This window comes from Pinus tabuliformis, chromosome 7 (assembly GCF_031772625.1).
Source record: "Pinus tabuliformis cultivar Carrire ecotype Pingquan chromosome 7, CPIR1, whole genome shotgun sequence".
In the NCBI taxonomy this organism is placed as follows: Eukaryota; Viridiplantae; Streptophyta; class Pinopsida; order Pinales; family Pinaceae; genus Pinus; species Pinus tabuliformis.
In genome coordinates, this window is record NC_142293.1 from 377,898,338 (window position 1) to 377,924,710 (window position 26,373).

General features: G+C 40.4%; 1 protein-coding gene across 1 annotated transcript; it reads right to left on the bottom strand.

Moving 5' to 3' along the window:
- Window positions 1–23,239: 23,239 nt before the first annotated feature.
- Window positions 23,240–23,818, bottom strand: LOC149247558 (uncharacterized). The gene has a single exon (XM_089444578.1). The coding sequence runs from the start codon at window positions 23,816–23,818 to the stop codon at window positions 23,240–23,242; it is 579 nt and encodes a 192-aa protein (XP_089300704.1).
- Between the last annotated feature and the right edge of the window lie 2,555 nt (window positions 23,819–26,373).

Genomic DNA, 26,373 nt, shown 5'->3' on the forward strand with positions numbered 1-26,373 from the left:
TTCTTCTGTGCCAGAGGAATACCTTCGCTTTAAGATAGCACGTCTTTCTGCGGCCAATTCCTTATGTTTTTCTGCATGTCTAGTTGCTTCAGGGGTGCATTTTTGTTTCCCTAGCTTTATGCGTTTCTTCGCTTGCTCGGTTGTGCCCGAGGGTTGCTTAGGTTTTGGCAATTCTCTGGGTTTTTTAGGTGTTTCAGAGGTGCTAGCGGGGTGCTTCGTCTTTGGGGATGGTGATGCTACTTCCCCTTCAATTGCTGTAATAAGTTCCCGCCAGCTAGTCTGCTGCCGAGCGAGACTGTATGTCACTATCAGGCGGATCAGCCCGTGGTGGCTAACCACTGCGTCTTCATGGTGTGCCTTTTTCAGGCTCCGAGAGGTATCATGCAACAATGAATTTAACAATGCAGGGAGATTCACATCACATTTTCCTTTTAACACAGCTAAGAGCTTAAGGTGACGCGGCCTTACCACATCTTTTCGTCCTTCGCTGGTGATGTAGCTCTGTACTACCTTTGCCAGTTCGCTCCAAGGTTCTCCCAGTGTTGCCGGCAGCACTCCTTTTCCCTTCACTGTCAGCTCCTGCCCTTCATCTTGGAAGAGTTCTACGATCTTTTGCAGTCTTTCTTTCTTTGTCGTCCATATTGGACCTAAGTCTGGTAATCCGGTTACTTCCGCGATTATTTCCTTCGTGACTGCTATCTGCTTCCCACCTACCACTGAGTGTTCTTCCTGCAAATTCTGCAGGAATTCCATGGCCACTATTTCGTTTGATTTGCGCAGGTGGCCAAAATAAGTTAACCACCCTGCTTTTTCTAAGATCTTCCGAGCGGCTTCGGAGACTATGAGCTCGCTCGGCTCGCTTCTGATAGAATTTCCCCCCATGGTTCTGTTTCAGGGTCTAGATGGAACAGCAATGCAAAGAACGTAATTGCGGCAAAAAGAAAAGACACAGAGCATGCATGAATAATTGATCATAAATAACAACTTTTTCAAAAAATAGCATTGTCATGTCGTTAACGCATATCGTACCTCCGTATCATATCATTTCCGAATGATGTGTTAACACGTGGCCGGCGGAGTAATGAAGTCACCTCCCCCCCGCGCGAAATGATAGGCTGCCTCAGCCGTCAAATAGAAGAAGGCGGTCATCCCATCACCGAGTCATAATGGAACAGCTTATAAAGTTTTACCATATTTCAGATTAGACAGAGAAATACCGAGATCGATGCGACGGATAGAGCGCGTTTAACATAAGCCCTCGTGATGTGATGCAGAACATAAGGATAGGACGTCTAGCACTCATGGAAAGTCTGAGATAGTCATAGTCAATACATTTGCCATAATTGGTAATGATAAATGTTCATGTGACGTATCCATTAAGGTGTAAGATATAATTATTACGAGGATAGAAAGAAATATTTAATAAGATCCAAATTGGTGTATATGTTTTGACTCCGATACCATTAACAGAGCTCTGCTGCTGACCGGTGTTTATAATCGTGGCAGAGTTGTTTATTTCACCCCGGAACCATAGTCCTTTGTGTAGTTTTGAAGAGCAATTCTTGTCAACATGCAGGCCATCATGCTGGCTTGGTAACCAGATAACCATGACGCCATTCACCAGAGAGGCGCGAAACGTGGGCAGGCTGGCTCGTGATGAGACCCCCTGTTCCAAGGTTTGTTTATATAATGAACCTGTTGGACCATATCCCTGGTGTGGTGGCCATGATGGGAATGCCACTTCGCTTCCAATCTTATGATCATAGTAGGCTGGTTCTTTAATGAAACCCCCTATCCTGCATTTGACAAATAATTTCTTTTGGTTCTGCTGCTGCTTTTTTCTTTTGAGATGGACTTTTGCTCTTGTATAGTTACACATAAGGGTGGTTCAGCCCTCCTTAAAAGTGGGAATGGCGGAAGAAGTCTTGTTATCCCAATAGGAAGATATAAATTTTCTATTCTTATTTCCAAGTAGTAATAAAGAAAATTGTAGGAACGTAACATGATGAAGTTTTCCAACAGGGCAGAGGAGGTGAGACTTATGGCTGAAAGAATGATGAGTGTATGGTTCCCTCCTTTGTTGCATCAATACTAGGGCTGTTATAGATAGCGATTTATGATGTGTTGATCTTGATATATCATGCCTTTTATATTTGTTGCATAAATATATAGCTGCTACTTATGGCCTCGGGACAATGTTTTCTTCTTATAGAAAGGACGAGGGCATACTATTTCTTTCTTACAAGGGAGGGTGGGAGGGTTCTTTTTGATGCAATGTCCTAAGATAACAAAAGCACTCAAATGTTGCTTGCTAAAAAAAGAATTGAAAAAAAAAAACACACAAATGTTGCTCCTTCTAAAAAAAGAATAAAAAAATTCAACAGTGCTGTTCCTTGTAAAAAGGAACAGCAAAAATTCAAAAGTGCTGTTCCTTTTGGAAAGGAACAGCAAAAATTCAAAAAGTGTTGTTCCTTTTGGAAAGGAACAGCAAAACTCAAGGGTGTCGTTCCTTTTGAAAAGGAACAGCAAAAATTCAAAAGTGTTGTTCCTTTTGGAAAGGAACAGCAAAACACACAAGTGCTGTTCCTTTTGAAAAGGAACAGCAAAACACACAAGTGTTGTTCCTTTTGAAAAGGAACAGCAAAACACACAAGTGCTGTTCCTTTTGAAAAGGAACAGCAAAACACACAAGTGCTGTTCCTTTTGAAAAGGAACAGCAAAACACACAAGTGTTGTTCCTTTTGAAAAGGAACAGCAAAAACACACAAGTGCTGTTCCTTTTGAAAAGGAACAGCAAAACACACAAGTGTTGTTCCTTTTGAAAAGGAACAGCAAAACACACACTTGAAACATATATACAAAATTTACAATTTTATATACAAAATGTGGTAATAAAGAATGAACTTCTTACCAATCTATAGGGGAGGAAGTTTTTGCTTCCTCTCCCATAATCTTGATGTTAGTATCTTGGCGTAACTGCAGGCAAAATGATTCCCGAGTGAGCGGTTTGCGATACAGACGAACTCGGTGGCCGTTAACCTTAAATGTATATCCAGATCCATCAATTGTAATCAAAGTAAGGGTCCCATTGTCATGGACTTTTTGAATCTCGTATGGTCCCAACCATCGAGTCTGAAGCTTCCCCGGGAAATCCTGAAATCTAGAATCATATAACAGAGCCCAGTCTCCTTCGTGAAATATCTTGTTTTTGATGAGCGCATCATGCCATTTGGCTCGCTGCTGCTGGATGAGTGCTGTATTCTGTAATGCAGCGAGCCTTGTTTCGTCCAACTCATTAATTTGCTGTAATCGATTTTTTTGTGCTTCACTTAAATCCAATCCGACTTCTTGGGCAGTTCGCAGGGTTTGGATCTCAAATTCTATAGGAAAAATGGGTTGCTTTCCAAACACTAAGTGATATGGTGAATAGCCAGTGGTACTTCTCCATGTGGTTCGATAAGCCCACAGTGCCTCCGGTAGTCGGGCGGCCCAATCGCGGCGGTGTGAGGCAACAGTTTTTGTCAAAATTGACTCTATTATCTTATTACTGTTTTCGACTTGCCCATTTGCCTGCGGATGGTATGGGGTAGTAATTTTGTGATGGATGTGATGGTTATTGAGTGTTGCAGCTAATTTATGTCCCACAAATTGTGGTCCTCCATCTGTAACCACTTCCCTTGGAAGACCATAACGTACAAACAAATGGAACAAGAATTGAATTACCGACTCCTCTGTAGCTCTGGGTAATGCCTCCGCCTCAACCCATTTGGTAACATATTCAGTTGCCACCAAAATGTAGGTTTTTTGGTTTGATGGGGGGTTGATGGGTCCGACAAAGTCCAGAGCCCAGCGTTCGAAAGGTTCGATCACCAATTGAGGCCGCAAAGGCATTTCGTCTGCTGGGCCAGGTCGTCCTACACGCTGACAACTATCACAAGCCTGGACAAATTTTTTTGCATCTTTGAAGATTGTAGGCCAGTAATATCCCGTTTGTAATACTTTGTGTGTTGTCCTTCGTTCAGCGAAATGTCCTCCACATGGCCCGTCATGGCAGGCTTTCAAGATATCAAAGATTTCGTCTTCTCGAATACATCTTCTGATTTCCATATCTGCGCCTGTGTGAAACAGATAGCCCCCAACCCACAAAATCGATTGCTTTTCGCGACGATCTGTTTCCGTTCATTGGGAGTTAAATGTTTTGGAAGCTTACCTACTGCAAGATAATTAGCCACATCAGCGTACCAGGGAGTCTGAACAGCGACTGCAAATAAGTGTTCATCTGGGAATTGGTCCTCAACTGCTGCTGTTTCAACTGATTTTGGTATTCGTGAAAGAAAATCAGCTACAGGGTTCTCCTTCCCTGGTCGGTCTCTGATTGTAATGTCGAATTCCTGCAACAAGATCAACCACCTGGTTATTCTTCCATTTGTAACAGGCTTATTTGCTAAATACCTAATAGCAGAATGGTCTGTATACAAAATAACGGGATAGCCTGTAATATAGTGTCTAAATTTATTAATAGCATGTATCACGGCTAAAAATTCTTTTTCGGTGACAGTGTAATTTAATTCAGCCGGAGCCAAATTTTTGCTGATGTAATAGATAGCGTATGGTCTTTTCTCTTCTTCTTGGCCTAACACTGCACCGATTGCTGTGTCTGAGGCGTCGGTTGAAATTTGGAATGGTAAGTTCCAATTAGGTCCTCTGAGAACTGGAGCTGTAGATAGCAACTTCTTTAATTTTGTGAAGGCTCGATCACATTTTTCTGTCCACAAAAAATAAACATTTCCAGTTAATGCATGTAGAGGTGCGGCAATACGTGAGTAATGTTGTATAAATCGTCTATAATACCCAGAAAAACCAAGAAAACTGCGTACCTCTGTTTGATTAGTGGGGGTTGGGATAAGCATGAGTATTTGAATTTTAGCCGGGTCTACCTGAATGCCAGCTGCTGAGATGTAATGTCCCAGAATGAGTCCTTCTGTCATCATCATGTAACATTTTTCGTGACTCAAGCAAAGCCTGGTAGCGATGCAACGCTCTAGAACTTTTTCGAGAGTGTCAAGGGCTGGATCAAAGTCATCTCCATATGGTGTGAAATCATCCATATAGACTTCCAATCCATCATTAATTAAATCTGTGAAGATGCTAAGAACAGCCCGTTGGAATGTGGCCGGAGCATTACATAATCCAAAGGGTAAGACTCGGTAGGCGAACGTTCCCTAGGGGCAAGTAAAGGTAGTCTTGTCCTGGTCTTCAGGGGCAATCTGAATCTGGTTATATCCGCTGAAGCCATCCAAGAAAGAAAAAAATTTCTTGCCTGCTAAGGTGTCCAATACCTGGTCTATGAAAGGGAGAGGGAAGTGATCTTTTTGTGTAGCTTTGTTTAATTCTCTGTAATCGACACAGATCCTCCATTTCCCGTTCTTTTTAGGTACTACCACAAGTGGGGAGACCCATTTGCTGTCAGAAATAGGATAAATAAAATTAACGTCTAATAATTTCTGCAGCTCATCTTTTACAACATCTTTTAAATGGGGATTGAGTCTTCTCTGTGGTTGGCGAACCGGTCTTGCATCTTTCTCGATATAGATACGATGTGTACATAGCTGGGGATCAATCCCCTTCATATCAGGATAGTCCCAAGCAAATGCCTCCTGATACTTTCGTAGGAGCTGGATGAGTTTGGTCTCTTGCTCAGGTGTCAGATTAGCGTTAATGTTTAAAGTTTTGCCCGGTTCAATTTGTATTACTTTGCTGTTAGCAACAGAGGTTACAGGTATATTTGGGTCATTGTCATCTTTTAGAGGATCTTCCTCTAATTCGTTATCAAATGCCGCTTTTATCATAAAGCATTGTGTATACGATGTGGATTCTGTTTGATTAATGAATTTATTGATGGCATCATCTTCTGTTTGATCTTTAAAATCTAGCGCTTCCTGAACTGTTAATGGTGGTCTAATATTATCAGTAATATATGAGGCAGGGCGCAGATTGGTCAGCGATATATGAGGTGTGATGCTTGGCTGGGCTGGCGGGTACAAGATTAAATTTTTGATATCTGGTCCTCTGGTTATGGTCATGTTTCCCTGTCGGCATCCAATGTAGGCGTCAGCAGTAGCGAGCCATGGTCTACCTAGAATTAGCGGATGTCCATCTAGTCGGGTTTTTGGATTAATCACCAGAAAATCGGTCGGGTATTCCCAAGAGTCCACTGAAACCATGACATCATACAAGGTGCTTTCTGGTCTTATTACTGATCGGTCAGCTAGCTCTAGTAAAGTGGAAGTAGGCTCTACCGATGTGATTCCAAGCTTCTGGCAGGTTGATGTTGTCAGGATATTAATCGCAGCCCCTAAATCTACTAAAATGTTGGTCAGGGTCTGCCCACAGACTTGAACAGTGACAATTGGGTTTCCAAGATCCTCATATTTAATTGGTGTTTCTTTCCCTGATAAGAGGTCGGATAAGGTGCCGACTACCTGGACTCTAGGGTTAGGGGTTATATTTCTTTTTGTTTTTCTGCTACACAGGTCTTTTATGGTTTTTGCATATATGGGGATATCCTGTATAGCCTGAAGGAATGGAATTCTTATATACAAGTTTTGAAGTTCTCCCAGAATATCAAAATCCGGATATTGCATTTGTCTCGGAATGGCCAGTCGTTCTGGGAAAGGTGGAGAAGATGTAATTACTTGCTGATGAACCTGGTCTTTACTTACTTCTTCTTGTTGTGACGGTTGTTCTAATGGTAACTGGTTTTCAATATGAGCGGTTCTATGTCCCTCAGTTTCTATTATTCGCCCAGATCTCAACTGAAGATCATTGCACTCCTGCAGAGCAGATTCAATCTCGGAAGATTCTATAATTTGAAGAGATTGAACTGGTCGATTATTTGGGTTAGGGTTGGGTTGGGCTGGGAGCTGCGGTCTTAGGTTGGGCTGGGGATTTTGTTGCAAGGCTGGCAGAGTTGGTTGAGGGAGCGGAATTGATCCTGGTGTTTGATATGTCGATCTTGGCCAGTTGCTCTGCCAGGGTGAACTTTGCGAAGTGGAAGGGGTCCACTGCGGAGGATATGAACTATTTGGCCAATATGGCGGAGGATAAGGAAAGTTTGGCCAACCAGCTTGGTTCATCCAAGGGTTCGAAGTAGGAAACATTTGACGCGGCCAATTTGAAAACGGGTGCTGAGACTGATTTTGCCACATATTCTGTTGCTGAGCATTAAATTGCGGAGATTGAAAAGAAGAGGAGGGATCTTGAAACATACCAGGTTGCCTAGGTTGCCATTGACGACGCTGGTTAATAAAGTATGCTGATTCTGGTTCCTCTTCTGCTTCTTTGTACACCGCCTTCAAACCAGGGAGCGAGGGACAGCTTTCAGTCGGATGGTCCTTGGTACAAATAGCACATATTTGAACTGTATCGAGCGGGCATTCTTTCTGGCTATGTTTCTTCCTGCACCGCGGGCAGAAAATTGCCAGATTCTGTTCCGCCTCTGCTTGCTTCTGTTTAGCCTGCACAATATCAAGCTGTGTAGTTAATGTCCCCATGATATCAGTTTTAAAATTCTCTAACAGATTTCCAAGTTCCACTCGTGATACTCCTTCTGTTGATGTTCGATTGTCTCTAGTGAAGCGATCATATTCTGCTGGTTTTATCCTTGTGCTGCCTCTTGAGCTCCTGATACACAGATCAATGATGTCAGCAAAATTTTCCTGATAAATGTCTCCTTTTCCCATAATATTCAACGTTTCAATCCATTGCTCCTTCATACCTCTAATCAATGCAGTTTTCAACACGTTATCGGGCAGAGGTAACGATGCATATGGAGATCTCTGCAAGTTATATTGGAAACGTTCTACATATTCTTCTAAAGTTTCATTTGGTTTGGCTGACATTTGAAAGATTTCATCCTTTAGTTCTCTTGATCTACAATAATCCTGATATTTTTTTAAGAAGGCCGCTTTCATTTCTTCCCAATTGTTTATGACTCCACCACCTAAACCCATGAACCATCTCAGAGCTGCTCCCTTCAAAGTAGAGGGAAACAGTTTTAGCTTCTGGGGATCAGTGGTGTAATCGTATCCCCTGCATAACACATCAAATTCGAATAGAAACGCATCAGGGTCTTCTGATGTGAGTCCATGAAACGTCGGGATATGTTGAAGCGGAATTGCCTTCATTGGTGCATTCGCAGCGGAATCTACTATGGGATATTGCAAAGTAGAGGTTTGGGTATTTGGCTGATTCTGCGCCATGGAATCAAATATATGCCAGTAATCTTCATGAATTTCCAATAGAGTATTCCTTGGTTGCGGAGGGGTAATCTTAGCAGGAACTGTTTTTACAGCACTCCCTTTATCAGGGATAATGATGGCCCCTACTGTCTGAGGTGAATGAATTCCCTCAACGAGGATTTTTGCAGCGCTTCCTTTATCTGGACTATTTAAAGGCTGGTTTGGTTCAATAGGAGATCTAGGTTCCTCGATTTCCCCTGTTTCTCCTTCTCCTTCGCAAAGGTTGCTAAAATTTCCTTCGTGCACTGGTCTAGGAGTCGAATTGTCAAATTCTTGAAAGTCCTGCTCCTCTGTCTGACTGTGCACCTCCGCAAAGGCTTCAGATGGTGATTCTGAGGCCTGAAGGGAACTAGCAGGTTGTTTAGAGTTTACTTTCCTATAACCTACTGATGGCGGAGATCCGGCTTTCTTGTAAATTTCGTCTATAAAGGTCTTTCGTCCAAGGGTCGCCGACCCCTTGGCTTTTTCGGTTTTGGATGGAGGCTTTTGATTCTTTTCTGGCTTTTTCTGCTTAGTCATGCACTCCAATTAAATTACTAAATCAATTCTGCTAGGAAAGCGGACGGTGGAGCAGGGCTTTTACATGCTCCGCACGCAGGTTCTTACCTTCCGTTTTTAAAATCCAGTTCTCCCCTAACAGATTCACACACTACCCTGTTAAAAAAACAAATGGCTATGCCCCTTCCCCGGCAACGGCGCCAAAATGTGGAGCTATAACAAGGGTCTTTTTCACCTCTAGTTATCTCACATTACAAGTCAATCCGGGAGCGTTTTGTTATTGTAAAGGACATCTTAATTTGAGGCTATTTGTCAGGATAATGCTTCGTAGTATAGATCTAAAGAATACAAGAGTAAACGGATGCTAATGCTAAATTACTTTTGCATAAAGAAATCACACACGCAGCAACTTCGTCGGTCGAGGGTATGGAATTAGTAACCTATCCCCCTAGAAACTGATGAAGGAGTATGGATCATGATCTGGGAGCATTATAGCATCTGTTGTATCTCACAACGGTCTTGAACCTCCTCTCATGCCACTTCAATAAACGCAAGCGAAAGGAACAGCAATAAAACAGAATGAAACAGCAACTTCAGAAATGGAACAGCAATAAAAGGAACGGCAGTAAATGGAACGGCAGTAAAGAAACTAAGTCTCGCGAGGTCAACACTTCCAATCCTTGGCACACACTTACATACAAAAAGGAAAGCAATCATTTATACAGGTTTGCAGCTTAATCAAATGGAACAGCAAATTATTAAAGACAGGAAACGTCAATCATATATATATCAAATGGAACAGCAAATCATTAAAGACAGGAAACGTCAATCATATGTACACGATCTCCAATAGTCACCAACAATCCATTAACCCCAATCACCTGTAGCTGAAATATTCTACTTATGAATTCTGTAATTGATGCAAACAACTCAGATCAACAGTATGCGAAGAATCCTGAAAGTATGATATGAACTTGTTACAGAGATTTATAACAGGAAAGCTACAGATGAATAAATATGAAACAACATGCAACCATAACAGATTAGGAGAAACAAACCACACAAAGCAGAATTGTAATGGTACAATCAGCCAGTGTCCGTTGGAGCCGGGCCCAAAGCTTCCAATGGCGCACTGCCGTAAACTACTTCAGACGCACGGAGAAATTAACACTGAGATATTATATTAACGCATCAATGAGAGTACAAAACTAGGTCTCAGAGAGACTCAATAGTCTGAGTTCAACTGACAATAAAATTCATGACAGAAAGTTAAAGATACCAAAAGTAATCCCCTAGTTTCCAATGCTACCCTCCTTTTCTACAATTAACGGCGGAGTTCATCGGTCGACAAAATGATTGATCGTAGCGATCCCTCAGGATCGAAGATCCTGAGGGATCCGCTAAATTGTTAACGCTTTCCTTTACTCGGCCTGTATTTCCGAACTGGCAGTCCTTCATCTCGTTCCGGACTGATCTTCCTTGATTTACTCGACCTGGTCTGAACCTTATTTAGAATTGGAGGGACAGCCGTTATCTTCTCATCAAATCCTCGTTTTGCATTGCGCCTTCCTGCTTTTACCTTTCCCTGCGTAGAGAAGACAACTGTTAGTGATTGGATCATTTTAGACTCGTTCTCGTTGCATTTTCCCTACTTTATAATAAAGAAAAGATTACAACTATTGCTTAAAACATCACTAAATTATTTATTAAAACATACCTTCCCAATGCTCTACACTTGGATTAGTCTTCTTATTCCCAAATCTAGATTGTTGGACCTCCTTTTTAGCAAAGAATAGTAATTTTTTGCTATTTTTAGAGCATGCTAATGAGCTTCAATCAAATTGATTCCACTTGAATTAGATCACAAAAATATTCTAGTTCATAAAAAAATTTACCCCATTGCATTTTCACTTGATTTGGTTAGGCATTTTTTAGATTTACTAGCTCACTAGTTCTCGAAATTTCTAGATTTTCGACTAGTAATGTTTTTTCCTTTCATGGGTTAACAGAGGTATTTTTTAGTGATTCCACTTTGAATAGGGACCTAAGAAATCCTATCTAATAAAAAAAAAAATCTGATCCAATTTGTATTTGATTTTCTTGGTCATTAAACCCTCACCAATTTCATCATTTCACAAGGAAACTTCTCCAAGTTTGAGAAAATCCATCCATCTCCCAACCTTGGTTTTGAGTTCTAAGTGATCCTAGGCATTTTCTCACTCCATTACATCCACAAAAAACCTTCCCTAAGAATTCCATCACCTCCAACACCCATCGTTTTTCTCTTAGCTGTATCCTGTAGGTTTTCTGGGGATCTTGTAGGTTTTTAGTACATCCTGTAGGTTTTCCTGTAGTGGCCTGTTTTCAAGCCGAATTGAGGGAAAACCTCTAGGAAACCACACAAGGTCACCTAAGGGTCTACCAAGCCTTCAAAACATCCACCATCATCTCCAAGCCACCTGCCACATCACCAAAAGAGATTAGCTTTGACACTTGTTTTTCCATAAAAATAATAAAAAGAAGAAAACATATATATTTCAGTCCTTTACATGCACAATAGTGATGTTTGATGTTTTGAATATGCATGCTTAGGATAGTAGGATTGAATACATGTTAACTTAGCATTATTTTGAAGAAAAACCTCTTAACAGTTAGTTAGAAAATGGTGTGTTTTATCATTTGATTTCAGTCTCTTTCCTAGTACTTTCTTTCTTGCAATAGGTTAAGGTTCCACTTCGAACATTTCATTTTATGCAATTAGGTTAGTATTTGACTTCAGTACATGCACTCCATTTGTTAAATACACACATGGAAGAGACAAAATAGGAAAGATAAACATGATATTGTTTTTCTTATTCACAATGATACATATTTATAATACATAGGAGTGACCCTTGGTTTCATATTCCAAGTGGTCCCTTAGACTCCTTTTGTTTGTTCAGCTTCCACACCAACCCTTAGAGTATTAGGTATCCAACATTCCCCCCACTTAATCCAAAGGGTTATGTATGAGTCTAAGAAGAGAGTTGTAATACAAAATGTGCAAAAATGCATGGCAACACTAGGTTGAATGTGCTCTCTGAAATGTTGGTATAGAGGGCAGCGGTTTAAGGATGACCACCAACACTGGAACACTTAGTGCAGTTCCGAGAACTCTTCCAAGTCTGGCATGAAGCTTAGGTCTTCTACTAGAGGAAGTGCTCCTGATGTTTTGAGGAGGGAAACCTTCAACCAATAAAGGGAGGTCTCAACCTGTGATGGTTTAAGGATCACCAACAACTCTGGAATGCTTAATGAAATTCCTGGAACTCTTCCAAAATAGGAAAGAAGTTGAAGTCTTTTGCGAGAGGATGTGTTCCCAATTCTTTGAAGAGGTATCATCGAATGAAGGCATGCTCAGGGGAATATTTGTCTCTGGCTACAACTCTGAATCTGGTATGGTAGGTTGTGGCTCAGGCTCGCTTGATGTGGCCTTGAAGCTTGTAGATGGCCATCATGATGAAGAGATCTCAACTGCAAGACTTTCAATACTCAAGAACAAATCCTGTTGTATGAGCGAAATATCTTATTGGTTGTTGAAGCCCATTGCCAAGAAGCGATCCATTGAAGATGAATCATTATTCTTGTAGGATGTTTGTTTTTGAAGCATCTATCTGAAGAATGACTGGCTTTATGACAGTGCTTACATGGATGAAGATCAAAACAGTGATCTTTCATATGGCCAACTTGGTCACAGTGTTGGCATTTCACAATCTGTTGTTGTTGTTGTGGAAGAAGTAGATTCTGAAACAGCTGAAGGTGAACTGTCATGAAGTAATCCAGCACTCTGAAATTGAATGGGCTTTGAGTAATATGGAATATGAAAGGACATGTCCTTCTCATATCCAAGACTTGTTTTTTGCTTGTTATGGACAATCTCTTCCCAAGGTCTGATGATGGGCTTGGGAAATGCAGACTGAATTTTTGCATCAGCATGTAACCTTGCTTCTTTATTGGGCACTGGATCTGAATCAACTATAACATTATTGTCTTGCTGCTTATGGGAGTTTGTTTCAATCTTCTGAACAGGTTCATAATGCTGACTCCACTGTTGTAATTCTTCCTGTTGTAGTTGAGATTCAAGATGCAAAAACTGAATATTCTCATGTGAATTTTGGAGACAAATTTTAATATTGGAAAGAGAGGTTTTGTTGATTTTAACCATCTCATCAACAGTGGAATGTATTAAATTATTCAGTAGTTTCAATACATCATCTATTCGATCCATTTCAAACCAATATAATCAGAGAAGTGATGTTATCTTCAGCTACAAATTGGCCTATAAAATGATAAATAGTTGCAACTATTAGATGAGTAGCAGGATACCAATATCACCAAGTCACTGTAGCAGATGCAGCAAATGACTCGCTGCTTTAATGCACTTACTTCTCAAACTACTCACACTATGCAAAAGAAGAGCCAATCTTCTACTTTCTTTGCAAATGTTTTTTTTTTTTCTTTCAGTTGTAGAGCCTACTTGCAAAACATCTTTTCATTCCAGATTCACAGATGCAATCATCTTCCAGATTCTTGACATACAAATTGGTGAATTTTTGATCGGCAGAAGGTCCAATGAGCTTTCCCACATATACTAGCTTCTCACCTGCATAGGTCCCCCTCTCAATTGCATTTCAGTTTGATATCCTTGACATGATATGCTAGAAGGTGAGTGATTATATACAGGAAACTTAATCCGTGACAAATAAATAACATAGATCACTGCGCTTGTAATTGAGATGCCCTCACAGTTCAAAATGATAAATGCATTGAATTTTGAGCCTCCACACACTCATATATACTGACTGATATTGACTTGTTTTCTATGTATGAAAACCACCCAACAATGCTATAAATTATGTGCCAGAAGAGCAGACTTTAACCCAGAAATTCTTCCCTCACTCAGCCTTGTTTTCTGTGCACAATCCCTCTCAGAATGCCTCAATTTATGTGCCAGACTACAACAGAAATTCTCCTTGAAATTCGCACTTCAATTTCTGACTAGAATGCCTTATGAAATGTGCTACTACAACCAAAATCTGCGCCGACTGTCACCTAGGTTCTCAGGCCCTGTTTCATTGAACTATAGCAGAAGTATAGAGGTTCAAACAGCTCGTAAACCCCTCAGAAACTTCACTGGATCTCACACTCAGCTGTCCCATAGAACTCCACAGACTTCTGGCTTGAATCTTAGCTGGCAAACACTGAAAACTCTCGGGGATTTTCTCCTTCCGTTTAGCGAGAGATAAATTCCTTGGCAGCTTCGTCCATCATTCGCTGCAATTGTTACATAAGTGGCTCTTTATTCTCCGGATCCACAAGACAGTAACTCTCTCAGCTCAGTTAGATTGAGCTTTTCAAGAGAACAAGTGGAGAGTAACTGCCAGATCTTCTTGACATACGGGCTGCAATTGTTAAAGAATTTGAAAGGGCGAAGTGGCTCTTTATTCTCTGATCCACAGTCAGTAACTCCCTCGGCTCAGTTAGATTGAGCTTTTCAAGAGAAAAAGTGGAGAGTAACTACCAGATCTTCTTGACATATGAGCTGCAATTGTTAAAGAATTTGAAAGGGCGAAGTGGCTCTTTATTCTCTGATCCACAGTCACTGCATCATGGAAGACACCATCTATGCACTATGCTTCCGCTGCGATACCTGTCAACTATGTCTGGAGGAGGGCTGCCATGGCGATTTTGTTAGAAGCAGCCAGGCTTGGCAGGACCGCCAGGTTGAAGAACCCCCTCTCGGCCCATCTTTCTCGATCAAGTATATTGTCAGCACTTCTAGTTGGAGGACATGAGCATGTTCAAAATATTTCTTCTCATGTAGCACTGGATGCTCCAGCTGGTAGAAAAGATCTCAGGGTACGATATATTGCCCTTTACAAAGATTCTCCCTATCAAGCATGGACTAGGTCATTTGCATCAGATACCAGTAAACTTGTTGAGGTTGTGGTGCCATTCATGGGTGTATCGATTTCTGATGGGACTCTTTCAACTTTTCTCAAGAAACCAGGAGATAGAGTTGAGGTTGATGAGGCCATAGCTCAAGTTGAGACGGACAAGGTAACTGTTGATGTTAATAGCCCTGAAGCTGGTTTCATTGAAAATTTTGTAGCTTTGAACGAGAAAGGGAAAGAATGGTTCCCATGACAAGACTACGAAAGCGAGTGGCTACACGTCTGAAAGACTCACAGAACACATTTGCTTTGCTAACTACATTTAATGAAGTTGACATGACAAATTTGATGCAACTTCGTTCTGAGTATAAAGATGCCTTCCTTGAAAAGCATGGTATGGCAGCAACAAAGGGGACCGCATATGGCAAATATAGTGTAGTGAGAAGGCATGTAAGAGGAGTTTACCAACGGAGACACCATGAATTTACCAATGCACCATCTTGCAAAGCAATGTCTCAACACAGCAATACATCTCCTTCATCAGTAAGATTATTGTTGAACACAACATGCAGTAATCCACTCAAGGCAGAGAGAGGTTTCAGTCTGCAAAAGATACACAACAGAGGGACAAATCTTATAGGAGTTACAGTACAAAAAATTAATTTGAGACCTGTGCACCTACGTATGAGGGAAAGATGTCAGTTTTTCTATATCAGTAAAATGGGTAAAGCTACAGGACAAGCATGCACAGAAGGGCCACAAAAACAAGTGGCTCACGGTTGAGAAGGGCAGGAACTCACCTGCTTTGATGCCATGTTAAACACACACATGGCAAAGACAAAATAGGAAAGATAAACATGAGATTGTATTTCTTATTCACAATGATACATATTTATAATACATAGGAGTGACCCTTAGTTTCATATTCCAAGTGGTCCCTTGGACTCCTTTTGGTTGTCCAGCTTCCACACCAACCCTTAGAGGATTAGGTGTCTAACACCATTACATCATGACAACAAAGGAAGGATACATTGTGTGATACACATATAGTGCCAATAACTCTTAAATTTGTACAAACCTCGTGTTGATAATTAAAGTCGATAGCCTTGGGAGTGGCAAAATTCTTCTTGTAATACTGACGATCATCACCTTTTGGCATCATTTTCAGGGAGGTTGGTGAGCACTAATATTACAACAATAATGTTGCAACTCCTGGGCTTCCTACTTTACTCTTATCAACCCAGTAGTTCATAACAAACTTGGAAGCGACGGTGTTGTATGAACAAGCACTAGTTCTTACTGCAGGTTGTCACTTGGTCAGCTAGCGCAAGATCACTAGGAGCTCAAGCCAGCTTCTATGGATTCTAGAATGTTGGGTGTGGAGCATTACTATTCAGAGCTCTTTGTTTCAACCGGACGTATACCCCAGGAAGTTTGTACACCCCTCCACGTGGGGGTGTGCGAGGGGGACTTGTCCCCCCGCGAGGGTTCAGGGGGCCCAATCCCCTGTTGCTGGGGGGTCTCGGGGCCAACGATCCCCCGATGGGGGTTTCCGTGGCAGCGCCCCCGAAGCTGAAAATAGATGTAAAATTGCCTTGTAAAAGTATAGTAATTTCTAGTCAATCTGGGTCGTTCATTAGGCAGATGACCTGACGATAGAACTTATGTTTAGTTTATGGTTTTTTCCCCTAGAAGGCAACCCCTCTCTTTGTATGAGGACATTGTACTTGAGGTTGTGTAATAGATGTGTATTCTCTAAGCGAGAAATAGAGAGGTGAGATTGTGAGAGAAAATAGAGGATATTACAGTGGATCTATTGTAGGTTGTGTCTCTTCATTTTGCTAGATAATAGAAAGGAAGGACTGGCTGTTCAGGGTGGATGTAGCCCAAACTGGGTGAACCACGTATATCTGTCTCTCTTGTTTTATGTGTTTTTTGTGTTTATATCTCTGCAATAATTTATGTGTTCCATTGTTCCATAATATATAATTTTCTAACATAGAAGAAGCTCTATATGTGATGAAAGGAGAAATAGATTACTCTGTTGATGCTATTCTACTTGCAGAAAGGAAAATTGAAATGTAAAGCAAACCAAGGAAATCCTAGTTAACCATTAATCCTACTTTTGCAGAAAGAACTATGAAAACCATGAAAAGAATGTCATTATCCACTCAAGGAAGTAAACGACATCTACCTAAGCTATTTCTGAAAGTAAATGAGCAAAAAACATCTTTTTGGATTTTTATGTATTTTCATGTAATTTATTTGTTTGTGAATGTGGCAACGAATAGGTGGTGATGGAGGGTGGTTTTGGGACTTGAGAGGATGTAGGATGGTGTGAATGGGTCCTAGGAGGTCTCAGGTGGCCTTATGGATGCATTTCCCAAACTCGGCCTTCAAAATAAAGCCTACAGGAAAATCTACAGGAGGACACAGGAAATCTACAAGACGAAAAACAGCGTTCTACAGGAGGCCTACAGGAGGAGGCCAAGAGTATTTTTCACTATTTTGAAGGTGTGAGAGTGGGTGGAGAAGGTAGATGAAGGTTGGGATGAAGTGTTAGGGCACCTAGGGTCTACCAAGAATCATTAGGAGAGAGAAAGATGATTGGATTTGCTCGAGGAGAGAGAGGAAAGTCTATGGAAAATGTAGGAAACTAAGGCAGAATTGAGGGTAGACTTGGGCAACCTATAGGGCATGGATCAGATGGAGGATGGCATGGTTGATGGGCTAACCTACTTCTAGAAGATATCTACTGCGTAAACAACTGCAGTCGACTAAAGAGATTAAGTAAGCAAGGAAATAAGTGCATCAAAAAATAGAGTCTTTGCATCACAATAAACTATGATCTATGAAAGGAAATGCTGATAACCATTGCATGAAAGAAAAGCATGAAAGAAGATTGTTGCTAATAAGGAAATGAGCATGATGAAGAAGTTCTGAAGCAAAGCAAACTAGACTATGAACCAACTAGAAAGCTGCAAACACTAGAAGTCCTATGAAGGAGGAAAATCTGTGTTTTTGGGGCAGCAAGAGGATCTTTGCCTCAAATCATTGTCCCAAAGGGAGGAAGAGAGGCCAAGGCACTGTTGCTAGCCTTTTGGATCTTTTCTTTATCACTGCTTAACCTGCTATAGAAAGAACAAATGGAAGCAAACTACTGAATCATCAAAAACAACCTATTCTTAACCATAAGAGGAATGCATCTAACAACAACCTAATCTACAAACTGAAATGAAAACATACAAATACAAGTAAAGAGGAGCTTGGCTACTTGGATTGGGCCCTAACCCAAGAGCTTTAGCCCTCTGAGGTAACTCAGTGCTAACTCAAAAAGGATTCCATCTTTATTCTCAAAACCAATAACAAGATTACATGAATTGTTAAGATAATAAGCTTGAAGTTGAGCAGAGTTTACATAAGCAAAACTGTAGCAAAAATCCAACAAAATTCCCACCCTAGTAAGGCCCTAGGCCTCTCTACTTATACAAATGAAGCTCCCAATAGCTTCCTCAAAATCATGGAGGCTTGGCTCTCAAAACTCAAGATAAACATCAGTTATCCTCCATTTGCTCGGCTGCCTGTACTCCGCGCTAAATGAAGGGGAATTCGAAGTGGGGAGTAATAAATGAGGGGAATTCCCTCCTAAAAATCCTCTCCTTTATCCACTTCGAGTTATTGCTACCATTTTTCCACTGGATCCTCGACTTTGACCATAAAATTCATCAAAAATCTGCATTAAACACATATTAGACCACATGGCATCATAACTAACTCAACTCACTCTATAAGCATAAATATAATTAGAAAATCATATAATAAGCTAAGAGAATGGTTTATTTGACTAGTTTAGGAGGTAAAATGAGCCGATATAATTACCCATTGATGAGGCTCATCAGAGGTGTCAAAGTATGCATTGTTTTCCTCCCTAGTTGATTCATTTCTTTTTACTTTTTGCAAAAACAAAACATAATTGCATTAGGAATATTCCATTTCAAAAACAGAAAAGTGAATTGCATTAGTTTTTTCATTCAATCATAAAAACAAAAAAATCTCCAACACCAACACAACCCCCCATTTGATCACATGGTGCAGTAAGAGCCACATCACCATTCACTTTTGTAGGTAGAAGAAGAAGATGTCAAATAATGTAGAAGAAATGGATGGAGATGATGACAATGAGGAAGAACTTCTTGGATTCCCCATTCAAGATCCTAATGTCAGCATGCATATGAAGAACATCCCTCCATATTTTCTTCCAAAATTTCATGGTCTAAGGTCAGAGGATCCAGAAACCTCTCTTTGAATTTGAAATTGTTTGTAGATCTTATGGTTAGTTATTAAAAACTCAAAAACTAAGATTGTTTCCAGCAAAATTTAAGGATAGATCTCTTAAATGGTTAATAAGTTTAGGGACTAATTCAATAAGATCGTAGAATGATATGTAAAAGATATTCATAGAAAAATATAAAGATCATGATCTTAAAGAATAAATCTTTATAATGAATCAAAGAGAATATGAGAGTATAGAGGATCTAATAGAGAGGTTCATGTATAATGTTAAGAGGGTGAAACTACATCATTTAGGATCTGACACAGTAAAAACCCTCTCACTTAGAGCAATTACGGATGAATGGATTGATCTTATTAATTTCATGAGTAGAGGTGATGTATATCAATTATCATTTGAGGAAATTTGTGAAACATGCAAACACATATCAAGAAGAAAAGCAAGAGTAGGTAAATCAACATCAAGATCGGTAATTCAATCTAAACTTGGAAATTTGTTTGATGATTTTAAAATAGAAAGTCTTAGCAATCTAACAAAAAAGGTAGAAATGTTAAGAATGCAAGATGAAGGAAACAAAAATGTTGATATTTGTGTTGCAGAATCACATGATGTTAAACATTATCCATCATTACCAAGGTCGAAGGAAGTTTACGAAGAGGACAATGGAGAAAGTCAATCACTAATGCAGCTATGTTATGTAGCTCCAAGAGGACCATGGCAGCCTATTCAACCTAGTATGTGCAAGACCCTAATTCATAATTTCAAGGTTATGCATATCCACCTCAAAGTAATTGGAACGCACCCTTTCCTTTGCAACATTGTTCATCTCAACCCCAAAACCAATCTTGGCAACAAGGTTGGCAAGGAACTTATGGGAGTCATCTACAATATCCTCAGTATTTTCCTCAATATCCTCTATACCAAACTCCATGTTATCCCTACTATTCACCTCCACCACAACCAAAAATCCATACACATGCATCTCAAATATACACTCCCACTCAACTAGCTGTACCACCATTTCCAAACCCACACATTCAAGTAACTTAGCCCACTTACAATGTTGAGGTACAACACTTCCAAACATCTCTTCTTCAGCTCAATGGTATTCACCATAGCTCATGAAGAGTAGTGCAAACAAGAGATTCTCTTGATATCATTAAATGACTACATCCAGACGAAAAAGAGTCGAAAGAGAAGATCAAAGAATTATGGGCTGTACTTGATGAAGAGCAGGTGATGGGCCCCAGTATTGTAGCAATAATGCTACAACTCCTGGAACTCCCTTCTTTAATTTTATCAACCCGGTAGTTCGTAACAAACTTGGAAGCGACGGTGCTGTATGCACAAGTACTAGCTCTTGCCGTAGCTATCACTTGGTCAGCTGGCACAAGTCCGCTAGGAGCTTAAGCCAACTTCTATGAGCTCTTAGAAGAAGCTTTTTAATTGATGGATGAAAGCTAACTCGAAGGAAGCTAATCTAATTTCGAAAAGAAAATGAAAGCCAAAAAGGAACACAACCCCTAGCAAACCCTAATTCTACCAGCTAGTCCTACTGACGCAAAGGAGAGAATGAAAACTACTGAAAGAGATGCCATTACTTCTATGAAGGTAAAATACATGTGTCTAGACTACCTCTATATGAAGAAAACATATTTTTGTATTTTTGATTAAGTTATTAGAATTATCATGCATGTGGTTTTAACTGGCTTTTCACTGTGCAGGGGTGGATCAAGGAGGAGAAATGCTTGGAAAAGGTTGGGAAGACTCGGAGAGGGTCTAAGGGATCCCTATCATCCTTTCAGAGAGTTTCACAAAGTCAGGATTCCATGCAACCGTGTTTATGAACTTCTACAGGAAGTCTGCAGGGGTTTCTACAGGAAGTTCTGTAATTCTTCTACAGGATGTTTCGTGATTGGGTTTTTGACTGATAGGTGAGTGGGAGAGAATGCATGAATGGGTAGGGAGGTAGGGTAGGGGCCTGGAATGACCCAATGACTGAGGGATGAGGTGATGAGAGGGTGTGGAAGTCTAGCTTGCATCAAAGAATGTTTAGGCAATGGAAAGGCAAGAAGGTAGGGTTACGTGGCAAAAGAGCAGATGGGAGATGAGGAAACAGACTTGGTGATGGAGGAGCTGATCTGGACGATGCTCAGATGAACGAGGAGGTGATGAAGGTGCCCTGCATAGTGTTTACCTGATCAAACCAACTACGTCTTGCATACAATCAAAATATTAGATGATCTATCTAACAATTTAATGAGATCAGTGAACAACAACCTTATTCATGACAATAATCACGTACAGCATGTGAGCAAAACATTATCAAAGAGATATAAACGCATGACTAAATCCAACCACTCTATTCTAAACATAAAAGACTAATTTAACCATCAAAAGAAATCTAACTAACAAAGAAATATCTAAATTTAAAGAGCAAATTTTATTTTAAGAACGCAGCAAAGACACATGATAGTAAACAAAGGAGGTCCTGGGCGCTTGAGATGGGCCCAACCCCAAGAGCTACAGCCTTCTAAGAGAGATTTAGAGCTGGTGCAAAGCTGGATTCATCTTTATTGATCAAGAAATGAAGAGTTACATCAAAACTGTCCACAAGAAGGACTTGAAAATGAGCTGAAAGCAAAGCTAATCTATTGCATAAAAATCGAACTACAAACTAGCTAACTAATGGCTGCAAAATGACTAACCACTAGCTACTATCTACTGACTAACTAGCTAACATCCACTGGCTAACCAAAATGAGGCCCTAAGCCTTCTTATTTATACAAATTGAGGACCCAACAGTCCTCCTAAACTTTAGGGACTCGGCTGCCCAAAACTTGGAGTTAACAGCAGTCCTACTTGACTTGCTTGGCTGCCCTTGTGCTGATTGATTCGGTGGCCCTTGAACTCCGAGCTAATGGTGGAGAATTCGAGTTAAGGGCCCATAAATGAAGGGGACACCTTCCTACAAATCCTCTCCCTTGTCTTCCCACGAATTTGGCTGCCAAGTGCTCATTAAGACCTTCAATTTTGTCTCCAAATTGACCAAAAAGGCTACACAAAGCACCCATTAGACTTGTTGGCATAATGACTAACCAAATTCACTCTATTAACATAAATATAATAAAAAACATGCAATAAACTAATGAGAATGGTGGATTAAGTCAAATTAGGAGGTTGAATGAGCCCAAGTAATTGTCCATTTTTGGGGCTCATCATCATCCCCTACTGAAAGTGTTGCTCATCCTCTGAGCAACCAATCTCTCTCCTCATTTTTGATGGCCCTGGTGGCTTCTTTGGCTAACATCTCGGCCGATTCCTCCTTTGGCTTCCCTCTTTTCAAACTTCCTATAGAAACAGTTCGCTGGCTTCTTGTAGAAACAGTCTGCTAACTTCCTGTAGAACCAATTTTCTCTGACTTTGCTTGCCTGGCTGGGCGTGCCTTCTCCTTGAACTATGCTGCTGCCTGAAAGCTGACGAATCCAACACAAATGGCAAGTCTAATGTGTTATAAAAGCACACAAGTACAATGAACTGCCCGAGAATAGATATTACATGCCAAAGCTGGATGGGAAAAAATGTTTCCAGGCCTTTAACTGAATCAAATGGCATTCTTAATCTTGGATTTGAACTCTGCTAAGAATTGATAACAGAAGCAGAACAGAACATAAGATAGATCAAGGGCAGAGAAAATATGACTTGCTCACATATCACTGCTATGAATCAGCATTTCCCTTCAATCTGAAATTGCTTCAAAACAGGCCAAAAATGAGAATTCCCAAGTTTTGTTTCAAGCTGCTGTATAACCAGGAGTAGAGCAAAACTTCATACCGAATCACACTTTTAAGAATTCTTTCACATGGAATAATCTCGCTATTGCAAAAGACGTTGTGAACCCCTTGGAAAGTATTGAAATAAACAAATCTAACCAGAACAACACCAGAACTTTCCAGTTTGTTTCATGGTAGATTCACTTCATGCAAAATCATTGTTTTTCCATTAGTTAACTTTAATTCAAATTTTTGTTCCTAACATGACAATACTTTCCGACTGCGGCAGCTTTCTCTTCTTCATTTGAAGATGTTGAAATAAGTTTTGCTAAACATTTCATATATTTTTCTCCAAGATGTTCTGCTAATTTTCTTTTATCTCCATCTTGAGACAAGATAAACAACAGTTTCACAGCATAAGCTCGCATTTCAGAGTATGTAGCTTCACAAAAAGGGAAGCAATACTTGAATTGCTCCTCCCTCTCTTAAATTTCTCCTTGCCTCAACAGCCGCTGGTACAAAACAAATGGCATGGAATGCTCGAACAATGCTTCCATGTATTGAAGGTGGTGTCAAATTTATTAAAGATAATCGCTGATATATGATCTCATCAGATTCCAATAATGCAGATGTTGTGCCATTTGTTCTTTGGGGCAATGCTGTAGACATAGCAAGGTTTGCATAGGTATTAGCATCTTTTTCTCTCAAAGCCAATACAGTTGACAGTGGTGTGCATAGAAGGTCCAAGATGGGTCGGACCACCCCATCTTTGATCATTTGTAAAGCATTCTCATGTAAACTTGAAAGATTCTGAAGTGCCCCAATGGCTGCTAATTTTGACTTCAAATTAGCATTTGAAATCATTTCAAGAAGTGGAAATACAACTCCCTCTTTGAGCAATGCAGCGTTGTTTTGATCTGTTAAACCTATCTCTGACAACTTACTTGCCATAACAATTTTCATTGTGTCAGACCCTTCTCTCAGGTTCTGTATCAAAGGCTTGAAATAGTTCGTCTGTGCCATTGCACTACATTATGCTCACTGTGTGGAAGATTCTCCAGAACTTCGTTTGCATCCTTAGCAGCTTTAGGATTGTCACTATTTGACATTGTTACAAGGAGGAGGATACAACCTTGTACCTTGCCAATCTGTTCACACATAGCCATATCCTTTGAAAGCTCTAAAAGCAATTCCACGACTTTCATACCCTCTACAATATCACGTGCAAGTGAACGAACAATAAAATCAATAGCATGATCCACCTCAGCTATTTCCACCTTTCTTCAAGCTCCAAACTTGATGAAGAAAAACTCAGGCTTCTCTGCTCTGGAAGACTCTGCTGTATTTTCCTGTAAAACGTCTTCCTGTAGAATGCTAGCCAGATGCCATAGGATGTCTCTGCGCCTCTGCACGACCTTGGTATGCGGAAGAATTTTGAACAGACCAAAAAAAATCAGCGAAGGATGATAGGTTAAGCTGATTGTGGAAGCAGAGGATGTATACTTCAGTTTAACATGATGCAAGTGCAAGTTGACTAACAGTTTATGAATTTCAGCTGAGCGCTCATTAATTTCTGCGTGATTGTTTTGGAGTGAGGTGGCAAATACGTGTGCTGGCCCATGCAACTGTTGTGCTATCACGAACTACAGTGGTTAACTGTGTGTTCTCTGCCTGTAATCTCATCCATCAGTTGCACTGGAGTTTAGACTACCCACATTATCCGTGTTTTTTAAATTTCACGTGCATGACTGACCCATGCATGCTGCGTGACTTTCTCGTGAGTGCTAGAGAATTGGGTGTCTTGCTACATTCATGGCTTAATTTCACCATTCCATTCGTTCATGCAATGCTTAGACTAGATTCATGCAATAGATGAACAAGGTTTAGTCACGTACCTGAAGTCAAACGGCTGCTGTGAAGGTTTTTGCTGCTGCATGCTCGTATTCTACTGCTACATGCTTGGATCCTTTGGTTGCATGAGGGCTTGGCTGATGATTTCTTATTTTTTTTCCTTGTGCAGGTGTCTTCTGACCAGATCTAAGCTGCATGCATTTCTTTCCATGTTCAAATCTGCACCTTCAAGCTACTTCTGCTGCAATGTCACAGAACCAGAAATTGTTTTCTCCATTTCTCCCAAACGGTAAAGCGGATTGATCTGAAACTTGCTGAGCATGTTTCTATCATCATGATGCATCTCCCATAGCAAAATCGTGATCAATGGATGCACGGATTTCGAGAAAAATGGAAAATGGCTGACGATTTCAGAGATCGATTTCTCGGAAACCGTGCATCGGAATCGGCTGAAACTGCTTGGGTAGGTTACCATCACTCATATGCATATCCCCATGAAATGGGTTTTGAAATGGATGCACGGTTATGGAGAAAATGCAAAACTGGCTGATGGTGATGGAGGCTGATTTCTTGGAAACCGTGCACCGGAATTGGCTGAAACTGCTCAAGCATGTTGCCATCACCCTTGTACAATTCACCATAAAACAGTTTGTCAAATGGATGCATGGTTTTCAAGTTATGGCAAAAACAAATGTTGTTCTATGGATTTTTGCCTCAAGGCTTTTTGCAAATGTTTGCATGGAAGGAAAAACTCAGCTTGGGCTGTGATGCAGGTATGGAGATGATGGAGGACGAGTTGGAAGATTTCATGAGGACTTCTGAACCCTTGAGGAAGCTACCATGTTCACCAAACCACTTTTTGAAATCCATGTCTACTTTCCCACAATTTCTACAGGAAGTTCCTGTAGAAGCACAATGAGAAGCACAAGGAGGTGGAAAAAAAATAATGGATAAAGGCAAGGGATGGACACACAAGTGCTTGTAGGCCTAATCAACAGATTCCCACCATTAGATTCACTTTTGAAATTGGATTTGGCTCGTCCAAAGGTTCTACAGGATGTTTCTTGTAGAAATACAGAGCTTCCTGTAGAAGGCACAAGAAAAATTCCTTTGATCTTGATTTGAGTGCTCCTCCTGTCATGAAACATCCTTCTTGCAACCTGCAATTAGCCAATGGAAATTAGTTTTATTTTTATTTTTTTCTTTTTCTCTTCTTTTTTTTTGAAAAACAACTAGGGCGCCTCATGGAGGTTTTCACCCTAATTGCCTGCCCTGGGCGCCTCCAAGGGAGGTTTTCACCCAAAGATCTTATTACCTTTTTATTTTCTCTTCTTTCCAACCCATTGACCGCCTCATGGAGGTTTTCAATCAATGAGCCAATCTAAGGCGCCTCCGAGGAGGTTTTCACCTTAGATTTTTATTTGTTCTTCTTATTTTCATTTTTTCTCTTCTTTTTTTTTTTTATTTTTTTTTCTACCCTACCCTACTTGAAAAACAAAATCATTTTCAAGTATAAGAATACTTCCAATGGAGCCATGTGCACATCGAGATTAGAGAAAAAATGATGTGAAGGCTCGAAATGCATGCTTTGATAGGTATCCAGATCTCAAAGACCAAATGATCTGACTTTGAAAGGATCAAACATAGCTGAGGAAGAGAGTACTGATGCAACTTAGTGACTGTCTGGAACCATGTCTCAATATAGCTTTGATATCCTTGGTCCTTTT